Below are 25,009 nucleotides of genomic sequence, written 5' to 3'. Positions count from 1 at the left end.
AACTTGGAGAGTGTGTGGCCTTCCAGTGGACAGTCACCCTCAGTCAACCACCAATCATCACCATTTGGAAATGCTGCTCAAATCATCTGAATTTTTCTGTTTTTAAAGAAAAGCTACAAGTCTAGTTTTTAAACGTAAAACCTTCCAATTGTGAAAGACTGGCATCTAATTTCAATTCTTTTGTTATACTAAAAGACTATAAAAACATGATTGTACATCTCTATGGTAATGTAAGTGATGTGACTGATTTCCTAACCAGCATACAAATCGATAAATCAGAGTAGTCACCTCAGCAGGTTTCTTTTTAAGAATGTTGCTCAAAATGTAAAGACTATCTGTCCTCAGAATCTGCTATAAGTTTTTGAACAGTCTTTAAACTGGATAGCAACTCTTAATTTTTTAAACATGATTTTGGTATGAAAATAAAATTAAAAAATCATTATGTGCCTAGTTACATGAGTGGTGTCATTTAGTGTTTAAGACAACTCCACTGAGATAATATATTTGTGCACAAAGAGGGTAGGTGACTTGAGGTCACATAGCTAGCAAATGGTAGGACCCAGATTTGAACCCAGGGAATCTTACTTAAAAGTAAACATTAGAATCTTCTATAGAAGCTATAGAATCTGCTGAAAGCAATCACTCAGAGCTGAATAGAAAATAAGATGAGCAGTTATACAGAATAATACTGTGTTTTTTTTTTTAATGGACACAATACCTTTATTTTATTTATTTATTTTTATGTGATGCTGAGGATCAAACCTAGTGTCTCATACGTGTGAGGCAAGTGCTCTACCACTGAGCCACAATTTCAGCCCAATACTGTTTTGTTTTTGTTTTTGTTTTGTGACGTGAGGTGTCAAACCCTGGGCCTCATGCATGCTAGGCTTGTGTTCTACAGCTGACCCACAAACCCATCCCATATTGTTTTTTTAAGAGAACTGTGAAGTAAATGAATAAAGAGGGCATTGGAATTATGAATTGTTTGTTGTTTTTGAGGAACCTCGTTGTTTGTATTTTGTTTGTAGTTTGATTTTAAAGCTGATTACAAATAAGGAATTCCAGAAGTGGTTTGAGCAGTAAGAACATCATTGGAATAAGTTAATAGTACTCAAGGCGATGACTCTGAATGGGAAAGCACTCATTTGGAAGTGTAAATTCTGATGGGTATGTTAGAAGATTGATTTTGTTATTTCATAATAAAGACTGCTTTCCTCTTTTATTTGGTTCCTGAAATTAATCATGCAGTGTCTCCTAAGTGATAGAAATGGAAAGGCGGTATGAGTTGATTTTTCCTTTAGTACAGTAGTCTACTTTTCCTCTTCTATTTTATGGACTCATAGGATGAATGAAATTAGAGGGTTTGTTTTGTTTTGTTTACTATTCTATTTTAAGCGGTTCTTTCTCCCTTAGAACTCTAGGGAATAGTTCCAATCCCGACAGCCTTCATTGGTTCATTCATCTTGATTTTGTACAGAGCATGTACTCCCTAGAAGCAAGTGCTCTGCCTCCCCTTATGCAGAATGTACTTGGAATACCATCCTTATAGAGTGCTTAGATGATTTTAGTTGATAATAACTAAAGAAAACTGTTAATAATTATAATTGTGTTGTGTGGCAGCCTTACTCTTAGGAGTCTAAGAATTAAATTTTTAAAATTTCATTCATACCTTTATGGATTCAGTATATTTTATGATCTGAAATTTGTTTAAGTAGGTGTAGGAAAACAGACATTGAAGCTCTTTTGACTGGACCAGGGATTTCTTGTCTATTATAGTTGGCTAAGCTTTGATGTTATGTTTGTTTTTTTGATACCAGGGGCACTTAACCATTGAACCACATCCCCAGCTCCTTTGGTATTTTATTTTGAGACAGGGTCTCACTAAGTTACTTAGGGCCTTGCTAAATTTCTGAAGCTGGCTTTGAACTTGCAGTCCTCCTGCCTCAGCCTCCTGAGTTGCCGTGATTACAGATATGCCCCACCACACCTGGCAAGCTTTTTTTTTGCCTTCCTTTCTTTTATTTTTTTAAATTAATTTTGTTTGTTTTGATTTTACACAAATAGAGCACAACTTTTCATTTCTCTGGTTGTACATGCACATCTGGCAAGCTTATTTTTTAGTATTAAACTCACTTGTCAATATATTTGGCTGTTTTAACAGACTGGGGTTTTTAGCTTCACAGATACTGTGATACGGATCAGAAACCGACACAACGACGTTATTCCCACAATGGCCCAAGGTGTGATTGAATACAAGGAGAGCTTCGGGGTGGATCCTGTCACCAGCCAGAATGTGCAGTACTTTTTGGATCGATTCTACATGAGTCGAATTTCAATCAGAATGTTACTAAATCAGCACTGTAAGTGTCTTGAAGTTGAGAGAAGCTGCTGAATAAAGTGTGTTTGAGTATTTTAAATTCATTTAGAAAACTGCCCTTTAGTGAGAGCATTTAGTTGTACTTTTTTGCTTATTAAGAAAAGTAAGTAGACTAAAAAGGCGTATTTTTATTGAATGTAAAATGCCAGTTTTATGCTTAAAGAAAATAGCTATTCTATTTAGTACCATTTGAAGAAATAGTTATCAAACCTGGAAAAGGGCATTAGGTAGATTTGCTTACTTGTTTTTTATTTTTTGATAGCTTTATTGTTTGGTGGAAAAGGAAGTCCATCTCATCGAAAACACATTGGTAGTATAAATCCAAACTGCAATGTAGTGGAAGTTATTAAAGGTAAATACATTTCTTCTTTTGAAAGGTTATAAAAGTCAAAATAGTTGAATGTTTTTCTTGCTACTAAAACACCTATTACTTTATCATGAAACAAAATGTTAGGAGCAAATGTGTGAGTTTGAAAATTACTTTATAACATTAATTGTGTGTTATGTATAGGATGAATGTTTTGTTGATAGAAGTCTTTGTTAAGCAAAGTTTGGTGATATTGTTGAAGGTATCTATCTGTTTCACATTAAAAAACTCAAATCTCTACTCTCTTTTTAATTCTTTATTCTAGAAGCAATAATTCATAACATTTTAGGTTACATCTTTTTATATTCTTTCTCTTTGTACCATGTGTACATACATGTATGAAATTGTTGATCATGCCTATTTTTATTGTTTGTGGAATATAGGATATACCATATATTTTTCTACAAGCTTACAGATAGATACCTTATAATGTTGATACATATGGATATACCCTAAGTTTTTGTTTTTTTGCGGAGGATGGTACTAGGGATTGAACTCAGAGCACTCAACCACCAAGCCATATCCCCAGCCTTATTTTGTATTTTATTTGGAGACAGGGTCTCACTGAATTGCTTAGCGCCTTCTTGTTGCTGAGGCTGCCTTTGAGTTTACAATCCTCCTATCTCAGCCTCCCTAGCCACTGGGATTACAGGCCTGCACCAATGTGCCTGGCCACCCTATGTTCTTGAATGGTTCTGTAGACTTTATCAGTATGTATTAATCTATTCTTCTGTTAATACACACTTGGGTGGTTTTATTTTCTTTTCTTTTTTTTTGTTACCAACAATATTTCAGTGAACATCCTTATTCTGACATTTGCTAGTATTTTATAAGGCAGGATTCCTATAATACTTAAATGCATTTAAATTTTTGATACATCCAAAAGGAAAAAGATATCAAACAATGAATAAGAATACCTATTTCTTTCTTTCTTTTTTTTTTTTTTTTTTTTTTTTTTTAGGGGGAGAGAGAGAGAGAGAGAGAGAGAGAATTTTAATATTTATTTTTAGTTTTTGGTGGACACAACATCTTTGTTTGTATGTGGTACTGAGGATTGAACCCAGGCCGCACGCATGCCAGGCAAGCGCGCTACCGCTTGAGCCCCATCCCCAGCCCAAGAATACCTATTTCTTAAATCCTCACAAAGTCTTAGTTTTTGATATGTGTATTATAAATATTTTCTTTACCTGCTGTTTTTCTTTTGATGTGTTTATGGTATCTTCTCTCATACTAATGTTTTAAATTTTTTAAAAATATTTTTTAGTTGTAGATGGACACAATACCTTTATTTTATTTATTTATTTTTATGTGGTGCTGAGGATTGAACCCAGTGCCTCACATGTGTAGGCAAGTGCTCTACCACTGAGCTACAACCCCAGCCCTGATGTTTTCAATTATTGTAGTCAATCTGTCATTCTTCTTCATGGATTTTAGATTTTGTCATGTTACGCTTTTCCCCCTAAGATTATTGAAGTTTATTTTCTTCTATAGAGAGTTTTAAATTTTCATTTGTTAGTATTGTTGCCATCTTAATGCGTGAAACTTATGGAGATTTATTTAATTTTTTTTTTGTTTTGATTTACACTAGATGGCTATGAAAATGCTAGGCGTCTCTGTGATTTGTATTATATTAACTCTCCTGAACTAGAACTTGAAGAACTAAATGGTAAGCATGATGTTGTCTTTTCAGTGATTAGTGTCATGACTACTGAGAAGGAATTGTAGGAAGAATTTATATTTGTTTTGATTTAAAAAAAATTTTTTTACTAAACATTTCATTGGATATAAAAGCTGAAGAGCAATCCTATAAAATATATACAAGTGTGTATACACACATATAATTTAGTTGGATTCTTTGTGAAAAATGTTTTGGCTTTTTCTGTTCAATTTTCCTTATTTTTGATAGTGTTGATTCATTGCTTATATTTTATTTTCTGGATGCCAGGAAAATTACGTTTGACTTTTATGTATGCTTTCAGTAATGTAAAGGTTACCCCCCCTTTTTTTTTTGACTTCCTGACTTGTATATCTTTTTTTTTTTAATTGAGGAAATGAAAAGACTAGGCATATAAGATAGGAACAAAAAATGCTTATCTATTTGAGATCATTTTCTCTCTGATGGTTGTCTTTTACTCTTTTGGACAAAAAGGGTTTAGATGTCTTAGAAGATTAATGAGTATCACTGTTTTTCCTGAAAGTATGGTAGTTTGACTGACAATTTTAAGAAGATGGTAGGAAAAATTAAATTAAATAGACTTTTACTAAGCCATATTCTGGACCCTACAATGGGAGCATCGTGGGAGAAATTGCCCAGTTGAAAATAGAGTTGCTTGGTGGTTTTCTAAAGCCATGTTGACTCTTCTGATTCACAATGTGCCATTTACTAATTAAGAATCTCAATGCACAAATGATAGTTTGGGAACATGAACTGCTGTGGGCAGTTTCCAGATATCCCATTCATGTTCCCAAGGGGGAGTTTATTCAGAGGACAGTCTGATTTATTAGATGAGTTTAAAATTGATTTATTGGTCGAATTATTCTAAAGTATGGTGTGTCTCATTTCTTCACTCTTCTAAAGGTCTGTTCTAGGTACACTTGTTCCCCTTCCCCACCCCCAGCTTGCTCCTATTAAATGTTCAAATGCAGAATTATTACCCTTTGAGAAACTGGTGCTAACTTTTTATGATTATGATTATTATTTTATTATTATTCAGCTGGATTTCCATACAAATAAATGCCTGAGATAAAATAGACAGCATTCCACCCAAATGCAACTTTTAGAAAATGGTTTTAAAATATATATTTATATGAAGGAGACTATGGAATCTGTAGACTTTTAATACTCTTTGGAAAGAAAAATTCCTGCCTAAAGGTTGAGGTCTTTTAAAAAGACTTACCCTTATAGAGAAGGATGGGAGGATAATTATGCCAGATTGTGAAAAATGACCACAGGACTCTTGTCTTTGTCAGTTTTCACTATTAGTGAGTGTGGGGTTCAAACACTAATACAGTGAAGAAGTATTTAGAATTATTGTGGCAGTTCTCCCCCAAATAACACTGTCCTCCATAGTGAATGTTTTCTTTTCATCACTACACAATTTATTCTTAAAAATGCTTTAAGCACATCTCTCTGTACTTTCATATTTTTCTCTTCTGCTCTATAGCAAAATCACCAGGACAACCAATACAAGTGGTTTATGTACCATCCCATCTCTATCACATGGTGTTTGAACTTTTCAAGGTTTGTAAAATAGTATTACATAACCTTTATCAGTCCTTTCCTGAGGATAGGAATTTGCTCTGCAAGTCAAATATTCCTCTGGGTTCTATTTCATTAAAAGATGCCATTTCATGCCACATTGCTGGAGAACAGCCATTTGTAAGTAAGGTCAGGCACCTTTAGGTAGTGGTGAGCTCAGACTTCAGAGTTAGAAAGACCCGACTTTGAATTCCATTTCTGTCATTTAGTATGTGTGACGTTGGGCAAGTCACTCAACTCCTTAGTTTCTTCTCCTGTAAAACAAGGATAATACTATCAATATTATTTATGAAGATTGGACATGCGAAAGTGTCCAATGCAATGACAGCCCATTATAGGTGCTTGACAAAGTTATATTCATGTTTTTGTAAGTCAAAATATTTAGAAGAATGATCTTTTTTCTACCCTTGAGTTCCACTGGTATGCTTGCCTTTTGAGTCATATTGACTCACAAGGCTTCTACATTATGTTTGCTCCTTATAACAAAATTTGAAAACTAAATAAAATTATACTGGTAAAGTTGAGGGTGTTTCTTTTTCTCCTCCAATGACACTTGTTGATTGATATGAAAGTGGGTGATCAATGGCACTGGTTCCTGTGGCTGAAGACAGCTGCCCTAAGTCAGAAGCCTGTATTTGCCTTACTTTAGTTACTATGTCTTCAGCCATCAGCAACCAGAATAGAGAAGAGGTGGCTTTATGTCTGATTATGTAAAATAAAAATATACTGAAACACAGAAATTGACTGAATATCTCAGAAAAGCAAGTGTTCAAGAATGTTTTTCAGTTCTGAGACTGTAAGAACGCATCTAATACCTTTCAGAATGTAACAAAGTGGTTAAGTGTGATTGGCACTTAAAGTGTTAAAATGTTCTTTTCCTTGAAATTTCAGTCACATGAAGACCAATGATGCTTAATATGAGAAGCATTCCATATTCTGTATTTTATATCATACCAGCGATGACAATAGCTTTCTGTTGGAACCCCCTCTTGAGGTGCCTTGGATAGGGATAACGCAGTCTCTTTCTCGGGCTACTCAGTCCTGAATGGTGTGCCAGTGCCAACATGCTCTTCCAAATTCAGTCCCGACTTTAGCTTTTTTTAGTTGTGTCTTCCCCGACCCCTAGTATTGGGCTTTGGACTCAAGGCCTCATAGGTGCTAGGCAAGTGCTCTATCCCTGAGCTACACCCGTAGCAGTTATAGCTAGTCTTTATCAATTTCTACTCCAGTGCTACGTGTCATGTTACTTGTGTTTAATGCTCACAGTGTATTGGCGTTGAGTACCTCATGTCCTTTAGTCAAACAGTTTTACAATATAAATATCTTTAGTTTCAAACTTGCAATAAAGGAAGCTATTATAAGACTATTGGCATTTCTACTATATGAAAGAAATTTATTTTCTTTTAAAGAAATTTATAAGAATTAAACTAGTTCTTAAAAGTAGAGCTGAAACTGAGTTTTCAAAACTAAGTTTTGCTTAGTATTTACTAAAATTCTGAAAGTGTTTGGATGGAATCTTACTTTAATGTTAACTAGTTTAAAGTATTTAGAAATCAACTTTTGGAAAATGTGCAGAATTTAGTTGGAATCTTTAAATGAAAGTAGTCCTCAACTTTCTCCCAAAATTGACTCAAAAAAATTTTAAAGTAATCTTTATGGTTATAAGAATTATAATTCTTTGAATTAAATTCAAATAGTGCACATGTACTTGAAAATTATAGTTTCTCTTTTTTAAAAAAGTTTTATTCTTAACATAACCTTGATGTATTTCAGAATGCAATGAGAGCAACTATGGAACACCATGCTGACAAAGGTGTTTACCCCCCTGTTCAAGTTCATGTTACATTGGGTAATGAGGATTTGACTGTAAAGGTAACTTTTTTCAAATTGATGTACAGGAATGCAAGGATAACCATATACATAGCTTCTAGCAGACCTATTTTACTCTCAGGGGAAAGAAATCTAGTCTCTAACACATAATAAGTACAGTGCTTCATTTATGTGGCAGATTATAGAATTATTTCAAGTTTGTTTCTGATGTGGTCCCTAATCCAAGTAGTTCAAATTGAAGTAAATCCTAGAGACAGACAGTAGTAATTATGAGTATCTATTTTGATAACTAAAATCAAAAACATTTGGTTATTTATATTTTAATGGAAAGAGTAAATATTTTTTTATTTTTAAACAATACTTTTCAGTCTCCTTTTGCTTTGTTTTATCTGGTTCTTGTAACAGCTCCTTATTTAGGACACAGGTAATTTTACCTTCAGTTTTAAAGATGAGGAAGGTAAGAGTGATTAGCTTAGGATCACACAGGAAACCAATGTCATGGGATATGAAATTCAGTTCTCTGATCTCAGTGTCAGGCCTTTCCACTACAGTGTTCCGATAACCCAGTTTCTGAAGAGCATGATAGTGTTTCTGTTTTTAAAATAATTACATAAAATGTGGAGAATATAAAAATCTGACAGGTTAGTTCCTGGCCATTTGTTGGCCTCATAATTCAGATACTCTTTGAGTTATTTCTTCTGGTAGTTATTGCTGTATTTCTGAGGAGTATTCTGATAATACTATTTCTGAAATTTTCCACATCTTAAATGCAAATATTAGCTTTCTGTTATAGTAGCCTAGGAGTTAGAGCATCAAGACATTAATGGAATACTTGTCCCCTCACTCCCAGCTACAGGTGCTGCTCTGCCTGCATGTATTTAAGTATTAAGTTCATACATGGAAAGGTTGAAAATAATCATGCAGAATTTTGAAGGTGCTTTTTCTTTTTTAAAAGCATGTAATTCATTGATTTCTTTTTTTTAAGTGTATTCACAAAGTTGTGCAATCATCACAACTGACTAATTTCAGAACATTTTTCATCACTCCCAAGAAAAATCTGAATTCCCTCCCATTAATAGTCACTCTCCATTTGCTCTTCTTTCCAGCCCTTGGCAACCATTATCTACTTTCTCTCTATGGAAATCCCTGCTCTGGACATTTCATATAAATGCTGTATGTAGTCTTTTGTGACTGACTTCTTTCACTTAGTATAATGTTACAGCATGTATCAGTAGTTCATTTTTTTTTTATGGATGAATAATGTTCAGTTAGAGGGATATGACACATTTTGACTATCCATTCATTAGATGATGGGCATTTGTTTTTTTTCAGTATTTTGGTTATGATGAAATAATACTACTTAAGTTTTTATGTGAATGTGTATTTCAGTCCTTCTGTTACAGGTCTGGGGTCTTTTGGGAAACTGAGCAGCATGAAGGCTCCCCTTCAAACCCTAATTCTTGCAAGCATGCTGGAAAGATTTCAGACATGTTACTTAGAGTAATAGGCATGAGTTTATTCAAAGGAATGGGAAAGGGGAAATGGGAACACTGTCTAGGGAGAGAGTGGATCTCTCAGAGAGGAGGGGGACAGTGTGCCTCTCCTGCCTATTTTTATTGGGGTTCCTTAGGGAAGTTTCCACAGAATCCTTCCCAAATCTGCCTCTTGACTTTTGACTGACAGCAGGATGACATTAGACTTTGAAATCCCCACTGGTATGACAGCTCTGAGTCACTTTGGCTCATGCTGACTGGTTTTAATTGAAACCTGTTTTTACAGATTTTATGGTAAGGAGAATTACCCTTATCTCTCTGGGATTTGGTCTGTGTAAAGGTCACAGAAGTCCCCTCCTTCAGGGTAACTTATGTTCTTTTTACTGGCATTATTTCAGACCTGCATTTCTTCTGTAAATAACAGAAAATATTAATTAAGCTCCTTAGGAATGTAACATATCCTGTTGCCTTAAGCTAGGTAGGGCTGCTTTTCAAAAGTGAAAACATGTGGGGGTCAGCATGATGGGCCTACTTTAAAGAATTATTCCCTTAACCTCATGTTCCCACCACTAATGTCTGTCTGTTCCCTATCAGTCTTTGGTATATTCCTAGGAGTTGCACTGCCGAATCACATAGTAACTCTTAGGTTTAGATTTAACTTTTGAGGAATTTCTCAAAGTCACTGTATCTTTATATTCCCATCAAAAATGTTTAAAGTTTCCACTTTTTCCACATTCTTACCAATACTTATTTTTGTCTGTCTTTTTGATTATAGTTGTTTTTGTGGGCTTGAAGTGGTATGTCATTGTGGTTTTGATTTGCATTACCCTAATGACCATGATGATGTTGAGCATATTTTCATTTGCTAATTTGACATTTGTATATCTTTGAGAAAATGTTAATTAAGATCCTTTGCCCTCTTATTATGTTGACTATTGGGATTGGGGTTTTTATTACAGAGATGTAAGAGTTCTTTCTATATACATACTATATATATGATGCTATTACCTAATGAAGTTTGCAATTTCAGTGAGATCTTTTTACTTTTTTTTGTGGGGGGGGGCAGTCCTGGGGATTGAACCTAGGGCCCTAGTACATGCTAGGCAAGCGTTTATCACTGAGCTATATACCCCAGCTCTCCTTCACTTTCTTCTTCTTTTTTTTTTTTTTTTTTTTTTTGTGTGTGTGTGTGTGGTGCTGGGGATTGAACCTAGAGCCTTGTGCATGCAAGGCAGGCATTCTACCAACTGAGCTATATCCCCAGCCTTTCTTCACTTTCTTGATAGTGTCTTAGAAATATGAAGTTTTTAGTTTTGAGAAATTCCAATTATTCTAATTTTTTTAGTAATGTTTTGAAGTTTTTAGTGTACAGTCTTATACTTGTTTGCCAAGTGTTTCCCTAAGTATTTTGCTCTTTTTGATGTTGTTGTAAATTGGTTTCTCAGTTCCATTTTTGGATTGTTCATTGCTAGTGTATGGGAATATAACATTTTTGCATACTGATCTTGTATCCTGCATCCTTGCTGAACTTGTTTGCATTAGCTCTAGTATTTTTTGTGGAATACTTAGGATTTTCTATATACATGTCATCTTTAAATAGAGATAATTTTACTTCATTTCTTTCTATCAGGATTTTCTTTTGTTGCCTAATTGGTTTAGCTGGAACCCCATCCCAATGTTGAACAGAATTGGTGTCAAGAGACATTTTTGTGTTTTTCCTAATCCTGGGGGAGAGCTTTGAATCTTTGACCATTTAGTATGATGTTAGCTGTGGGTTCTTCATAGTTACCCTTTATCATGGAGAAAATTTGCCTTTAAGTTTATTGAGTGTTTTTATTATGAAAGGATGTTGGATTTTGTCAATTACTCTTTTTACAAATATTGAGATGATCATGTGACTTTTTTAAAAAAAATTTTGTTAATTGATATATTTGGTTGATTTTTGTATGCTGAGCCAACATTGCATGTTAAGGATATGTATCCCTTTGATGATTTATGTTGTCTTTTGGGGGGATTTTTATATTGATATTAATAAGGTATGTTTGTAGTTTTTGTTTCTTGTGACTTATTTGGTTTTGGTGTCAGGGTAATATTGGCCTTATAGACTGAGTTAAAAAGTGTCCCCTCCTCTTCTTATTTTGGAAGGGTTTATCTCTTTCAATATTTGATATATTCCATGGTGAATCCTTCTGGGCCTGAGAATGTCATTGTGAGAAGATTATTGATTACTAGTTGAATTTCTTTATTTGTTATATATTCAGACTTATAGATACTTGTAAATATAAATAATAGATTTGTTACCTACTATATTCAGATTTTTCTGTCTTCCTATGCCATTTATTACAATTTGTGTCTTTCTAGAAATCTGTCCATTTCATTATCTAATTTTTGCATACACTTGTTCATAGTATTCCTAATAGTTTTTATTTTGTAAGGTAAGTAGTGGTGTCCTGATTGAAGTCAGGTTAAACCAATCTACCTACTTAAACACTTATCATTTCTTTATGATGAAAACATTCAAAATTCTTTCTTCTAACTTTTTTAAAAAGATACATTATTGAAGCCATCTTTCATTTCTTTTTTGTACCAGAGATTGCACCCAGGGGCACTTAACCACTGAGCCTCACCCTCAGCCCTTTTGTGTATTTTTTTTTTTTTTTTTTTTTTAGCATTCTGAAATTTAATGTTGAATGGCAAAAGTCAGACAAAAAAATAATATTTTATATAGATCCATTTGTATAAAGATCTTTTGTGTATTTTATTTAGAGAAGGGGTCTTGCTGAGTTGCTAAGTGCCTTGATAAGTTGCTGAGGCTGGCTTTGAACTCATGATCCTCCTGCCTCAGCCTCTCAAATTGCTGTGATTACAGGCCTGCACCACCACACCCAGCTTCATCTTTCATTTCTGATTTTATTAATTCAAATCTTTTTTTCTTGGTCCATATAGCTAAAGATTTGTCAATTTTGTTAATAGTTTTGAAGACCAGTTTTTAGTTTCATTAATTTTTCTCCATCATTTTTCTGTGTTGCATTAATTTCCACTTTCACCTTTGTTGTTTTCTTCCTTCTCCTTGCTTTGGTAATAGTTTGTTCTCATTTTTCTAATTTCTTAAGGTGGAAGTCTAGTTTATTCCTTTGAAACATTTTACAGTTATAAATTTTTCTCTCAACGCTGCTTTCTCTGTCATAAGTTTGTTTTGCTTTGTTTTTGGTACAGGAATTAAACCCAGGACCTTGCTTATGCTAAGCACTTACTCTACCACTGACCCATATAAGTTTTTTCTACATATTGTTTTCATTTTCAGTTATTTTAGAGCATTTTCTAATTTCCCTTGTGGATTCTTCTTTGACCCACTGGTTATTCAGGAGTCTGTTGTTTACCACTTATTTGTGAATTTTCACCGTTTTCTTCTGTTATTGATTTCTAGTTTTATTACTTTGTATGATTTCATTACTTTTACATTGATCAAGATTTTGTCAAATGGCCCAACAAAAAAGTCTGTTTTGGAGACTGTTCCTTATGGACTTGAGAAAAATCCATGTTCTGTTAAACCTCATTGGTTTATAGTGTTGTTCAAGTCCTCCATTTTCTTGTAGATCTTCAGTCTAGTTCAATTCATTGTTGAAAGTGTGGTATTGACATCTCATATATAATATTGTTGAATTGTCTGTTTTTTCTTCAGTTTTGTCAATTTTTGTCTCATATTCAATGCATATATTTCTAATTGTTTTATCTTTTTGGTGTATTGACCTTTTATTATTAAAATGGCCCTGTCTCTTATCAATTTTTATCTTAAAGTATATTTTGTTTGACATTATCATAACTATTTCAGCTGTCTTTATTCTGTTTCATGATGTATCTTTACAGACTTTATTTTAAACTTCTTTTAATCTTTGACTTAAAGTGTGTCTCTTGTAGACAGCATATAGATTAAAAAAAAAAATCCATTCTGTTAGTGTCTGCTTTTGATTGGAATTTTCAGGCCAGTTATAATTAATGTAATTACTGTTAACTTAAAATTTATGTTTGCCATGTTGTTGTTTTTTATGCCTTCTATCTTTTTGATCCTTTATATTTCCATCACTGCTGCCTTTTTTTGGTTATTTTCTAGTGTACCATTTGAATTCCCTCCTTGTTTTTCTTATTTGTTTCTTTTCTTTTTTTTTTTTTTTTTTTTTGGTGGTACTAAGGATCAAACTGAGGGCCTCACACATGCTTCTCAAGCTTTCTACCACTACTGTACCCTCAGCCTTGTTTCTTTGAGTTAACTTGTTAGCAGTTATCCTGGAGATTACAGCTAACTACTTAATTTATAGCAATCTAATTCAGATTATACCAATTCAATTTCAACAGAATATACATACTTTGCTTCTATATAAACCTGTTCTTCCTGTCCTTTGGCTGCTATAGTCATGTTTTTGTACACTATGTGATCTTTTACACAGATTTGTAATCACTGTTCTGTGCAGTTGACTTATAAATCAGATAAAAGGAAAAAAAGATTACAAACAAAGAATATTTACACTATCTTTTATATCTACTTACATAATTGCCTTTATTGGTGCACTTTAATTTCTTAATGTGGCTTAAATTTTTTGTCTAGTGTCCTTGTTTTAGTTCAAAGTATTCTCTTTAATATTTCTTTTTTCTCTTTTTTCTTCCTTCCTTCTTTTCTTCCTTCCTTCCTTTCTTCCTTCCTTCTTCCTCCCTCCCTCCCTCCCTCTCTTTCTTTTCTTTCTTTTTTTTGAGTGGTACTGGGGATAGAAACCAGGACTTGGTACATGTGAGGGGTGTTCTACCATTGAGCTAAATCCCCAACCTTTTTAAAAATTTTATGTTGAAACAGAGTCTCAGTAAGTTGCTCAAGCTGGTTTTGAACTTGTGATCCTCCTGCCTCAGCCTCTCAAGTGGCTGGGGTTAGAGGTGTGTGACACTGCATCTAGCTTAGTATTTCTTGATATTGATGAACTCAGTTTTTGCTTCTCTGTGAATGTCTTCATTTCTTTCTCATTTTTGATGAATAGATTTGCTGGCTATAAAATCCTTGGTTTGTAGTCTTTTCTCACTTAGCATGTTAAATATGCCATCCCACTGCCTTCTGGTCCTATGCTTTTAATGTGAGAAATCAGCTGTTAATCTTGTTGAGGATCCCATTTGTATAATGAGTTGTTTCTCAGACTGGATGATTTCAGTCAATTTGTCTTCATTGTCCTGATTCTTTCACCTGTGTGTTCAAATCTGCTATTGAATTCCTCTAGTGAATTTTTCATTTGTTATACTTTTAAACCTCCAAGTTTCGATTTGGTTCTCTTATATTATTTTTTATCTTTTTCATTGCTATACAGTAGTATAGCATTTTTACTTTCCATAATTTTAGTTACCCATGGTCAACTGTGGCCTGAAAGTATTAAATGGAAATTTCAGAAATAAACAATTCTTAAGTTTTAAATTACATGTCATTCTGAGTATTGTGATGAAATCTCACATCTTCCTGCTCCATTTTGAACCATTACATCATCACTCCCAGGATTTGAAATATTCTTTCATCCAGCATACCCATCCAATATTTACTGTCTACCTGTACTCATATAGTGTCTATCTTGTTTGTAAGATTGACTATTGCAATTTTATCTAATAAGTGCTTATTTTATCTAATAATGACCCCAAATTGAAGAGTAGTGATGCAAAGGAGTTATCGGGGCATAAAACACAGAAGGATAGAGAAACTGTGATCTGTGTGGCAATGCTGCTGGACATATAGGAATAACCATAATACATGTTGGATTAGGTGCTATCTGTAGTATTGAGCATCCACTTGGGATCTGGGATATGTATCTTTTATTGTTATTTTATTTTTTACTGTATGTCAAGATGATATCCTTGTGTTACTTTAATTCTTGGAATATGTTTAAAATAACTGCTTTAGGGCTGGGGATGTGGCTCAGCCATGCGACCAGCACGCTAGCTTCATACTAGAGGTTCATAGCATAGAAGTTAACTAGTGACATCAAAATAAACACACATGAACTCAATTTACCTTTTTCTTTGACCAGTACCTTTTTCTTTGACCAGGTCTGAGACGGCTCCCCCTCTGGCTCCTGCCTCGAGCCACTGGTGGGGTAGCGAGGTTTACACAAGAGACTAGCAGGAGAGAGAGAGGCAGGGCCGGCCAGAGAGTGGCCTTTTATTGGGGAACAAGAAAATCAGGGGAAAATTCCATCCAATGAAGGACGAGGGGGACAGCATTCCAAGGTCAGGGTCAGTGATTGGTCTCAGGGTCAATGGTCAGTCACACCCCCACATGGACGGGCTCTTGCACCTAAAAAGGGTGGGATTAGTTCTGACACAGCTTGGCTGGAATGCCTCACACCCAGTCAGGGAGGTGCCCAATCACGTACTAGAACGGCTTCCCACATGTGGCTGAGATGTAGAGCACTTGCTTAGCATGTGCAAGGCCCTGGATTCAATCATCAGCACCACAAAAAAATAAATAAATAAAATAACTGCTTTAAAGCCTTTGTTTACTGAGTTTCCTCAGATAACAGGTTTCAATTGATTAATTCCCTTTTCCGTCTGGTTTTGGGGCCATACTTTATTGTTCCTTTCCATATCTTAAAATTTTAACTAATCCTGTAAAGTCCATATTTTTTTTCATGTGGCTGCTGAAGTTTAGCTTAGTGGTCTGCTCATTTAGCTTAGTGGTCAGCTAATGACTGGGCTGAGATTTCCTTAAATGACTAGAACCAGTAACTTCCAGTCTCTGTCAAGGGACTGTGTGCATATAGGAACATACTTTCAACACTTAGCCAGGCAGTTGACAACTCTGCCTTCACATTTAGATCCTATTTGCACTGAGCCTCAAGGTCAGTTAGGATCAAGAGCTTAGGGCCTTCTAAGCTTATGTATGGCCCTGGGCATGAATGTGGCTTGCTATATTCCCAGGCTGTCACTGAGCTTTTTAAAGCCCCATGGCCTTCCCATTGACTTTTTTTTACTAGGAAGCATTTTTGTTCACCTTATTGTTGTTCTGGCTTGTCCCCTGCCTAAGGAACATCAATCTTATTGCTTATAATTATTTTTGACAAATGTTTTCAGGGATGAAGATGTGTGCAAGACTTTTGAACTGGGAGCTCAGAGTTTGACCAAATAAAGTGTTCCCAGGACTGCCAAGCTGCTGGTTTCACACTAATGCCATGTTTTGGGGGGGAGGGGGATATGATAAGAATAGGACACCTTAAAACACCTCAAAGCTCACTGTTCTTATAGAGATTTGGTTGTTTTTCTTGAATAAATGCTCCCTCAGATTGCTGAAAGCCTTTGGCTAATTTCCAGGATTCTGACAGTTGATTCTGATGATTTTTGCCTTTTTCTTGGCATCTTGTTGGAGGAGATACTTTTTGGAATTCCTTTCTCTGTTATTTTTGCTGATGATGCTCAGGCTATTTCTTTTGAGATTCCCTGTTATTTTTGCTGATGATGCTCAGGCTATTTCTTTTGAGAAGACATGTTTATTATAATTCCTCTTCTTTTGTATGTAACCAGTTTTTACTGTTTAGTTTTGTATGTTTTAACTGATGTTCTCAAGAGTTGTTTTCAATTGTGTTCTGAAATCGCACCATGATCTGACCCATGTGCACTTTTCTTTACCTCTTGGGCTGAACTCTGGACTATCCATTATTTCCTTGATGCTTTCCTTCCCACTGTTTCTTTTTTCTCTTTCTGGTTGCCATATCCAGAGGATGTGGGGCTTCTTGAAGTCATCATTGATTTTTCATATCTTTTTTTACCTCCTGTTTTTTAATCTTTTAACTTTTCTTCTGTGAGATTTTTATGACTTTAAATTCCCAGCCCTTCTATTGAATTTTTATTTTTATTATAAATCTTGTTATATATATTTAAGAATTCTTATTTTTATTATTCTTTTTCATAGTATTATATTTTAGTTTTCTTGTATTGCCCTGAGGATATAAATTTTAGTTTTTTAAAAAAATTGATTTTTTTTTAATTTATTTGTGCTCTCTCGTCTTTCCTCTGACTTTCTTTTTATCTATTTGTCTCTCTTGGCTGTTCTTTAATAAGGCAAAGCACAAATAAATAAGTACATAGTGAATCATTTTGCTCTAAAAATAATATGAATGTGTGTCACTTTTTTTGTAACCCAGATGATAATGTTTCTTTTGTTGTGGTTGTTGTTGTTAGTAGTGTCAGCTACTTGCCCACTGAAGTTTATTTGGTTCAGAATAAATCCGTATGTCTTCTGTGTTGGTGCTTATGTTATACTGTGGTATGATCTTTCTTGTTCCTTTTCTTGCTTATGTTCATTGTGCTTTAGCATGCTGGTCTGTTGCAGCCTCCCATTGGTTGAGGTCCTCCATCACCATATGGATACAGGTTTACTGAGTTCTTAGGCACTCAGCAGAGATTCTTTCTGTGCTGGTAGACAGACTTTGCTTAGGGACTATGTTCATTTAATGTAAAGAAATGTATGTAATCACCCAGCAATTCCACTCCTACATATGAAGCCCAAAGGATTGAAAACAAGTATTTAAGCAAAAACTTACATATGAATGTTCATAATAGCACTATTTATAATAGTCAAAACTATTTGACTGAAAACAACCCTAAGATTCATCAACTAAGGAATAGGTAAGGATTGGGGAGTACTTTCTAGCCACATGGAAGGTCCTGGGTTTGATCTTTAGCAATACTAAATAAATAAATAAATAAATAAAAATAGAACAAATAGTTCAACAAAACTGGGTATAGTGGCACACGCCTGTAAATCCCGATTACTTGGAAGGCTCAGGTAGAAGGATTCCATGTTTGAGGCCAGCCTGGGCCAACTTAGCGAGACTCTGTCTCAAAATTTAAAAAGGGATTGGGATGTATCTCATTGTTAGAGCATTGTCTAGCATCCATGAGGAGGCTATAAGTTTGATCCTTAGTATCACGCACACACATAAAACTGGTAAACCGAATGTGGTATATAAACTATATGTGATAGAATATCATTTGGCAGTAAAAGGAATGAAGTATTGATATATGTTGTAAGATAGATGTTACCCCATTAAAAACACTATGCTAAGTGAAAGAAACCAGCTGCAAAAGGCCAAATTATGAGCCACATTTATATGAAATATTCAGAACAGACAAATACATAGGGATAGAAAATAGATTAGTTATTGGCCAGGGGTGTGTTAGAAACACTGAGGTACTACAAGAAATCAAACACGTCTCGAAAGTGGATGGACAAGGCAAACTTCACTTCTGCCAGAAAGGCACACTAAGGAACCTGGCTAGCAAGCACCTCTAGATGGGTAGTGCGCCTGCTTTTATCCCTAACCCAGCACTCCCCCTTGCCTGATGGAGGAGCTAAGGGTTATAATCTACATCATTAGCCAATTTTAAAATTGGGGTGGGCAAAGGGAAGGGCTATAGTTAAAATGGCTACAATTGGATCTTACATCCTGATTAAGGTTAAATACTATATTCTGAAAATGGACCACTGAACTTTCTATTTCTCACAGGTGTGATAGCTAAGGGTTCTAGGGTTTCTTCCTGAGGTGATGAAAATAACCTAATATTGACTGTGGTAGGGGTTGAACTTTATCTGTGAATATATTAAGAACCATTGAAATGTATACTTTAAATGAGTAAATTTCATGATATGTAATTTATATCTCAGTCACACTTTTAAAAATAAAATAGAAAGTATTATTAGGGTCTTGAAATGATGGTTCTAGAAGCCACTGTAGAAACCTGCCTGTAGTAGGCTCTGCCTCCATACTTTGCTCTTCCTCCTCACATCTGGGGTCATATGAGTTCATCTCCTCTCACAGTCTCTCTTTGTATGTTAAGTGATCACTGTAACTTTCTTCAGTACAGCTTCATCCCCTTTACTTACCCTGGATTTTCAAAGTTAAGGCCTAGGCTTTGTTTTGTTTTGTTTTCTATTCTTTTAACAACAACTTGTTCATATTATTGACATTTTCCATCTTTTATCCCTCTTGCTAAAAATCTTATGGATAAGTTGTTTTTTTTCTGTCTTATAACCCTAGCTATTCTTTCAGATTTTGTGTGTGGTCTATACTAAATAATATGAGTTTTAGTCATATGTTTTTTCTCTTATTTCTTCTTTTTTTTTTTTAAGCCGTATGTCTTTTCAATTAAAATGTACATGTCTTGATTCATTCACTGCTGGTGATTTTACAATCTTGACAGTGTAAAGGCTGTTGGCTAAGAGACTGCAGGAGTTCTGACATGTACAGGGCTAGAAAATGCCCTGGCTTAGAGCTGTCATCAAGTCAGTAGTGGTTCCTTTCCTCTGGGCTTGAAATTCACATGAATTAGCCCAGGGAGCCCAGTGATATGGAGAACAGGAAGTTAGAGATGGCAGCTCTTGGTAAGATTACACTGAAAAGTGGTGATTTTTGTTCACTGGAGAGAAAAACTTCCAAAATAATTGGCAAGTTTTTCATCATCAGCCTTCCTATTGGGTTACTTACTTCTTTCATTGTCCCTTCCTTGACAAAGGCTTATATTTACATTCTAGATGTTTCTTCTCCAAATTATTTATTATTATTATTTTATTTTATTTTATTTTATTTTACTTTGTGGTATGAGGGATTGAACCCAGGGACACTACCACTGAGCTACATCCCCAGCCCATTTCCAGTCTTATTTTGAGACAGGGTCTCACTAAGTTGCCCAGGCCGGCCTCAAACTCGGAATCCTCTTTCCTTAGTCTTGTGAGTAGCTAGGATTGCAGGTGTGTACTTTTAAAGTTCCTATGGCTTAGTTTGCCCCTTTCCCTGCTTGAAAATGCTGCTTGTCACAATCCACTGTCCTTAACGCTCAGCTCCTGTGGTGCTGTCAGGCAGCTGACAGCTTGTTTTTTTATCTGCCACATTGTTGCAGTCTCTCTGACCAGAGGTTAATTAAGGAAAAGCAGGAAATATTTATTCAAGTCTACCTTTTTATCTTAATATCTATTCTAATATGTTGTTTACTTACTTAATATTTACAGAACACCAACACTCCTTACTTATATTACCAGAAAATATGCAGCAGAGCATTGCATTAAAGCACAAATAAAACAAATCAATGAACTTCTGAAAATACCCAGAGCTCTCTGTTCGTCTTACTAAAATAAGTCACTTTACAAGACTTTGAATTCATAGCCAAGAACAATTTCAAGCATAATGCTATAAACAAGTTCTTAATAAAATCTTTATCTACTTTTATACTATAATTAGTTTTAGATATATTAGAGGTAGATCTTCAAATGATATTTCAAATCAGATTTTATTTTATTTTAATTAAAGATTAAAATAGGGCTGGGACTACAGCTCAGCGGTAAAGTGCTTATCTAGCTTGTTCAAGGCCTTGGGTTTGATTCCTAACATCACAAACTAAAATAGAATTAAATTAAATTAAAATAGCTATATAATTTCTATTTTAAAATAGTATCCGCATACTGTAAAGATTTTAAATAATTAAAAACTGAACTAGAACTCAGTCAGCTAAACTTTATAAATATATTAACTATATACATATGTTAAAAGCTTATTTGTTTGCACATTAACATGGTAGGTAATAGAATCAATTCTAATTTTGTGACAAAGGAAAGTAGCCATAGTAGATTAAAATATAATCTGTACTACAGCTAAGAAAATGAGTCCGTATTAACCGTAAAGGAAAACAGTAAAAATAATGTGTAAATAACTTACTCAGTTCAGTCTATGATGTGATTATTTGAGTTGAAAATGACATATGAATAATATAAAGACCTACGTACCTTACAACTCACCAGAAAATTATCCAGTGTCCTGTTTTATAAAACTGCTTTTAGATGTGACCACAATGAGGTACTTTTGTTTTTTTCCCTATAAAATGAAAATTGTACTTTTAAAAAAATATAATAAAAGTAATCATGAAAAAAATTCAGAATTAAAAACAAAAAAGAAGAAAATCAACTTCTCCAAAGCAAAGATCATATATCATTTTAGGCCTTTGTTATGAAATAAGTTTTACAAAATTTAGATTTATTATTACTATTTCCTATCTTGCTCATTGCTGCCTAATAATATTCTGTAGACTTCTCTCATGCCAGTACAACTAGTTATATAGAACATTTAGATGGCTATTTTAGAATGTTCTTTACTTAACTAATCCTCTATTTAGGTTGCTGTCCAGTCTTAGCTACTCGAAGCTGTGATGGATGTTCTCATACTTTTCTGTTTATTTTCTTAGGATGAATTTCTGGAAGTGTCATTGTTGGATTAAAGTGTACTTGCATTTCTAATTTGATCCTAGTTATTCTACTGCTTACCAGAAAGGAATAACAACTTGATTGTTAATTCAGGATGGGTTTAGCTTGTGCCCAATTCTGATAGTGAGACTTCAGGAAATATGTACAGCAACAGTGATGAATTATATATTAGAATTTCACATAGTAGAGAAGTTGTTATGTTAGCTACACCATGAGGGAAATGCTTTGCAGCTTGGACTGTGTGGTATTCATTTTCAAAAGCAGTAGTCTTCTACCAGCAGTTAAACTGTGACACTGTGTCTGTGTTGTTATTTTGCTGTTGATGAGAGTTGGTCATAGAGCATGATCCTTTCTTATCTTAGATGAGTGACCGAGGAGGTGGTGTTCCTTTGAGGAAAATTGACAGACTCTTCAACTACATGTATTCAACTGCACCCCGGCCTCGTGTGGAGACTTCCCGCGCAGCGCCCCTGGTATGTGACCCAGAAATGAATGAAATGTGGTTTTGTGAATTGCCTCTGGCAGCCTCTGACTGCTGGATAAACCAGTTAAACAAATGGTATAGGGTGCTCCACAGGGAAGAAGGGGAGCTCTTAAAAAAACACCTTTCTCTAAATTTGAACAGACAGTCTTCTGGAATACTGATTTATTTTTTTTTTTAATTGAAATTGATGAAGGACAGATTATTATTTTGAAGTTCTTGTTGCCAGGCTTGATAGTAATATAAAGGCAGATTTCTATATGATAAACCATATTTTGATATACTATTTCTAATGTGAAAAATAAATTACTGGTTTTAGTAGTATTTGATCAACACAGATTTAATCTGTAATGTTGATTTTTTCCCCTCAAATATCTAAAATTAGAAAGAGCTCATATTCTAGACTTAGAAATAAGACTGAAATTCTGATCTGTTTAATCACCAGTGTGATAGGCCTAAATTATAATTATTTTAATGCTGTTTTTGTTGATCTTAGGCCCCCAAAACAGCACTTTGCCAAATATTCTGTAATTCTAGAAGAATTCTCTTATCCCAGGCTTTGACACTTCTCTGGCATATATATTAGCATCAGGCTGTAATGTATAAGAAGGACCTATTTAAACCTTTCCTAGGAAATTACCAGAAGGACTTAATTCTAATAGTTTTACTTGTTACACAGCAGATATTCTGTGACTATATAGTAAAATAGTTTGCATCTTGCCAAATTGAAATGATCCTTAAGTAATGTGCTTCTCCACCTGAGATGTTGCTCCCATGTATCAAGTGTCAAATGTAGACAATAAACAGATGTCCTAGAATTCTAACTTGAAGAAGGAAGTAGGCAGATATTGTAGAATTTCTGTGGAGCGTGGCATAGTGAATAGGTCCAGACTCTGGTTCCTGACTTCTTGGGGCCACTTCTGGAACCAGTTATCATATTAGCCAGGATCCCAACAGCAGAGACATGTAGCTCACTCATTATGATAATTCACAGAAGGATTATTTACAAGGAAACTGGGTTCCTGTACATCCTAACCACAGCCCAGAAGTATGACCTTTGGGAACCATTTATTGAACTTATAATGCCTAGTTTTCCCAGCTTGAAAATGGAGTTAATTGTGAGGATTAAGCGAATTAATATATGTAAAAAATGCTTTCTATAGTGTCTGGCACATAATAAATAACAAACAAGTATTGGTTCATGATTTATGTGGATTTTTTGGGAAATGGGAGGCTTGACAAAGGGCAGGCGTCCCTCTGTGTCTCTGCAGCCTTGGACAGGGCAAGACTGTTTATTAGACTCTTATGGAGCCTCCCTCCTGCTGCCTTCATACTTCGTCATTGACCCAATCAGCAAGCATGGGGTAGGGGTGGGGGGTGCTAGCTGGAGAAAGGTTGTCGTATAAACACGGGTAACGTTCTTGTTCACCTGATTATGGAGAGCTTCCTTCACAGGAATGCCTTCTAGTGGGCATTTGCATGGACAGAACAACTTCATACCATAAGCCCATTCAGAGAACTGTATCCACAGATCTGTCTGCCAGGTCAGCTTATCAGTTAAGAATTTTGTTCTTTCTGAGTCCATGACAAGCCATCCAGCCAGCCTTTTTGCCCCTTTCCATGCTGTTGGGATTTCTGTCTTTCAGGCCCTCTCTTGCTTCCATAAGGGTTACAGTGCAGGGCAGCCCACTATGGACTGGTACAAGCATACTGCTTAGATCCATCAGGGCTAGACCCATGCTGGTTTTCTTCTCTTAACTGTTCATGAGAGACACCCCATGAATCCTCAGGTGTAATCAATGGAGAAGCAGTTGATAAAGTGGGTCAGGTACCCTAGGAGCCTAAGCTACCTACTGGTGTGTTTTCTTAGGGCCACTTCTGGAACCAGTTATCATATCAGCCAGGATCCCAATAGCAGAGACATGTAGCTCACTCATGATAATTCACAGAAGGATTATTTACAAGGAAATGGGTTCCTATACATCCTAACTCATGCTTATATGATTAGTCTCTTTGTAAATAGGCCTTCTTTATTATAAAACTGTCACTACTGTGGATCAAAAGAACTGAAAGATGCAGTTAGCAGAACCCAGAAGTGGGGAGAGTTGCAGAGCCTCTCTTGACTCTGGAGGAGAAGCATCCTACCCAAGGCCCCTCACACGGAAGGACCCAGGGAAAGGAATACCCTTCCTTTTCTCCCTCAGACCCCCTGCTGGGTTTCCCAGTGACAGGACTCTCTGGAAGCAAAGGGCACAGGCCTCCATTGACATAATCTCTTTAGGTCAGCCTCCCAGAGCAGAGATAAGTGTGCAAATTTCTAACAGTTCTGGTTAGAAAAGTCAACTAATAGTTGCTAGAATGTAGAAGCCAGAGCCTGAATTTGTTAACAGCACTCTGATTCCTGAGTCCACATAAACTTTTAATTAATACACCCTATGGAATGTCACTGAACATGATATTCAGTAACAAAAACTGTTTTACCTACATCCAAGGATTTTATGTTATATGACAAGAGTTATTAGTAGGATTTATTGGAGGCCAGTACAGATACTGGGAATAGGATGAACAGACACAGAAGTAAACACTGAAGTAACATAAGGAGATGTGGTTCTGCTGGATGGGAAAGTGGGAAGCGCATCTCCTTAAGGGCCTTGAAAGCCCTTGTTAGAAGCTTGCCTTTTTATCTCTAAGGCAGTGAGTGGGGATGGTAGGAGTGGGGGTGAAGTTTTTAAGTAAGGAAGTGACCTGTCAGTGAGATTTAAGAAAGTAGACCTATTACAGGTGATCTCCAGGTTTAGAACACAGGCTGGAAATTCATGGTGTGGAATCATGAGATATGTCTAGTAAGGCTTTTCTTCTGCTTTTCAAAAGATATTGAGTTTTACGTAGTCTTGCCAAAAGCAGTTTTTGAGTACCCTAGAGGAGCCTAGC

At 35.3% G+C, this 25,009-nt stretch overlaps 1 protein-coding gene across 2 annotated transcripts in view; it reads left to right on the top strand.

Moving 5' to 3' along the window:
* The window catches only part of Pdk1 (pyruvate dehydrogenase kinase 1), a 36,458-nt gene that overhangs the window by 6,000 nt on the left and 5,449 nt on the right, over window positions 1–25,009 (top strand). For both annotated transcript variants that reach the window (XM_076866798.2, XM_076866797.2), the window contains exons 4-9: window positions 2,176–2,360; window positions 2,640–2,729; window positions 4,333–4,410; window positions 5,909–5,985; window positions 7,777–7,875; window positions 21,960–22,070. In XM_076866798.2, coding sequence (XP_076722913.1) covers window positions 2,176–2,360; window positions 2,640–2,729; window positions 4,333–4,410; window positions 5,909–5,985; window positions 7,777–7,875; window positions 21,960–22,070 — 640 coding nt within the window. The remainder of the gene's footprint in view (window positions 1–2,175; window positions 2,361–2,639; window positions 2,730–4,332; window positions 4,411–5,908; window positions 5,986–7,776; window positions 7,876–21,959; window positions 22,071–25,009) is intronic.

The sequence above is a fragment of the Callospermophilus lateralis genome, chromosome 9 (assembly GCF_048772815.1).
Source record: "Callospermophilus lateralis isolate mCalLat2 chromosome 9, mCalLat2.hap1, whole genome shotgun sequence".
Classification (NCBI taxonomy): domain Eukaryota; kingdom Metazoa; phylum Chordata; class Mammalia; order Rodentia; family Sciuridae; genus Callospermophilus; species Callospermophilus lateralis.
This window is presented reverse-complemented; position numbering and strand designations above follow the sequence as displayed.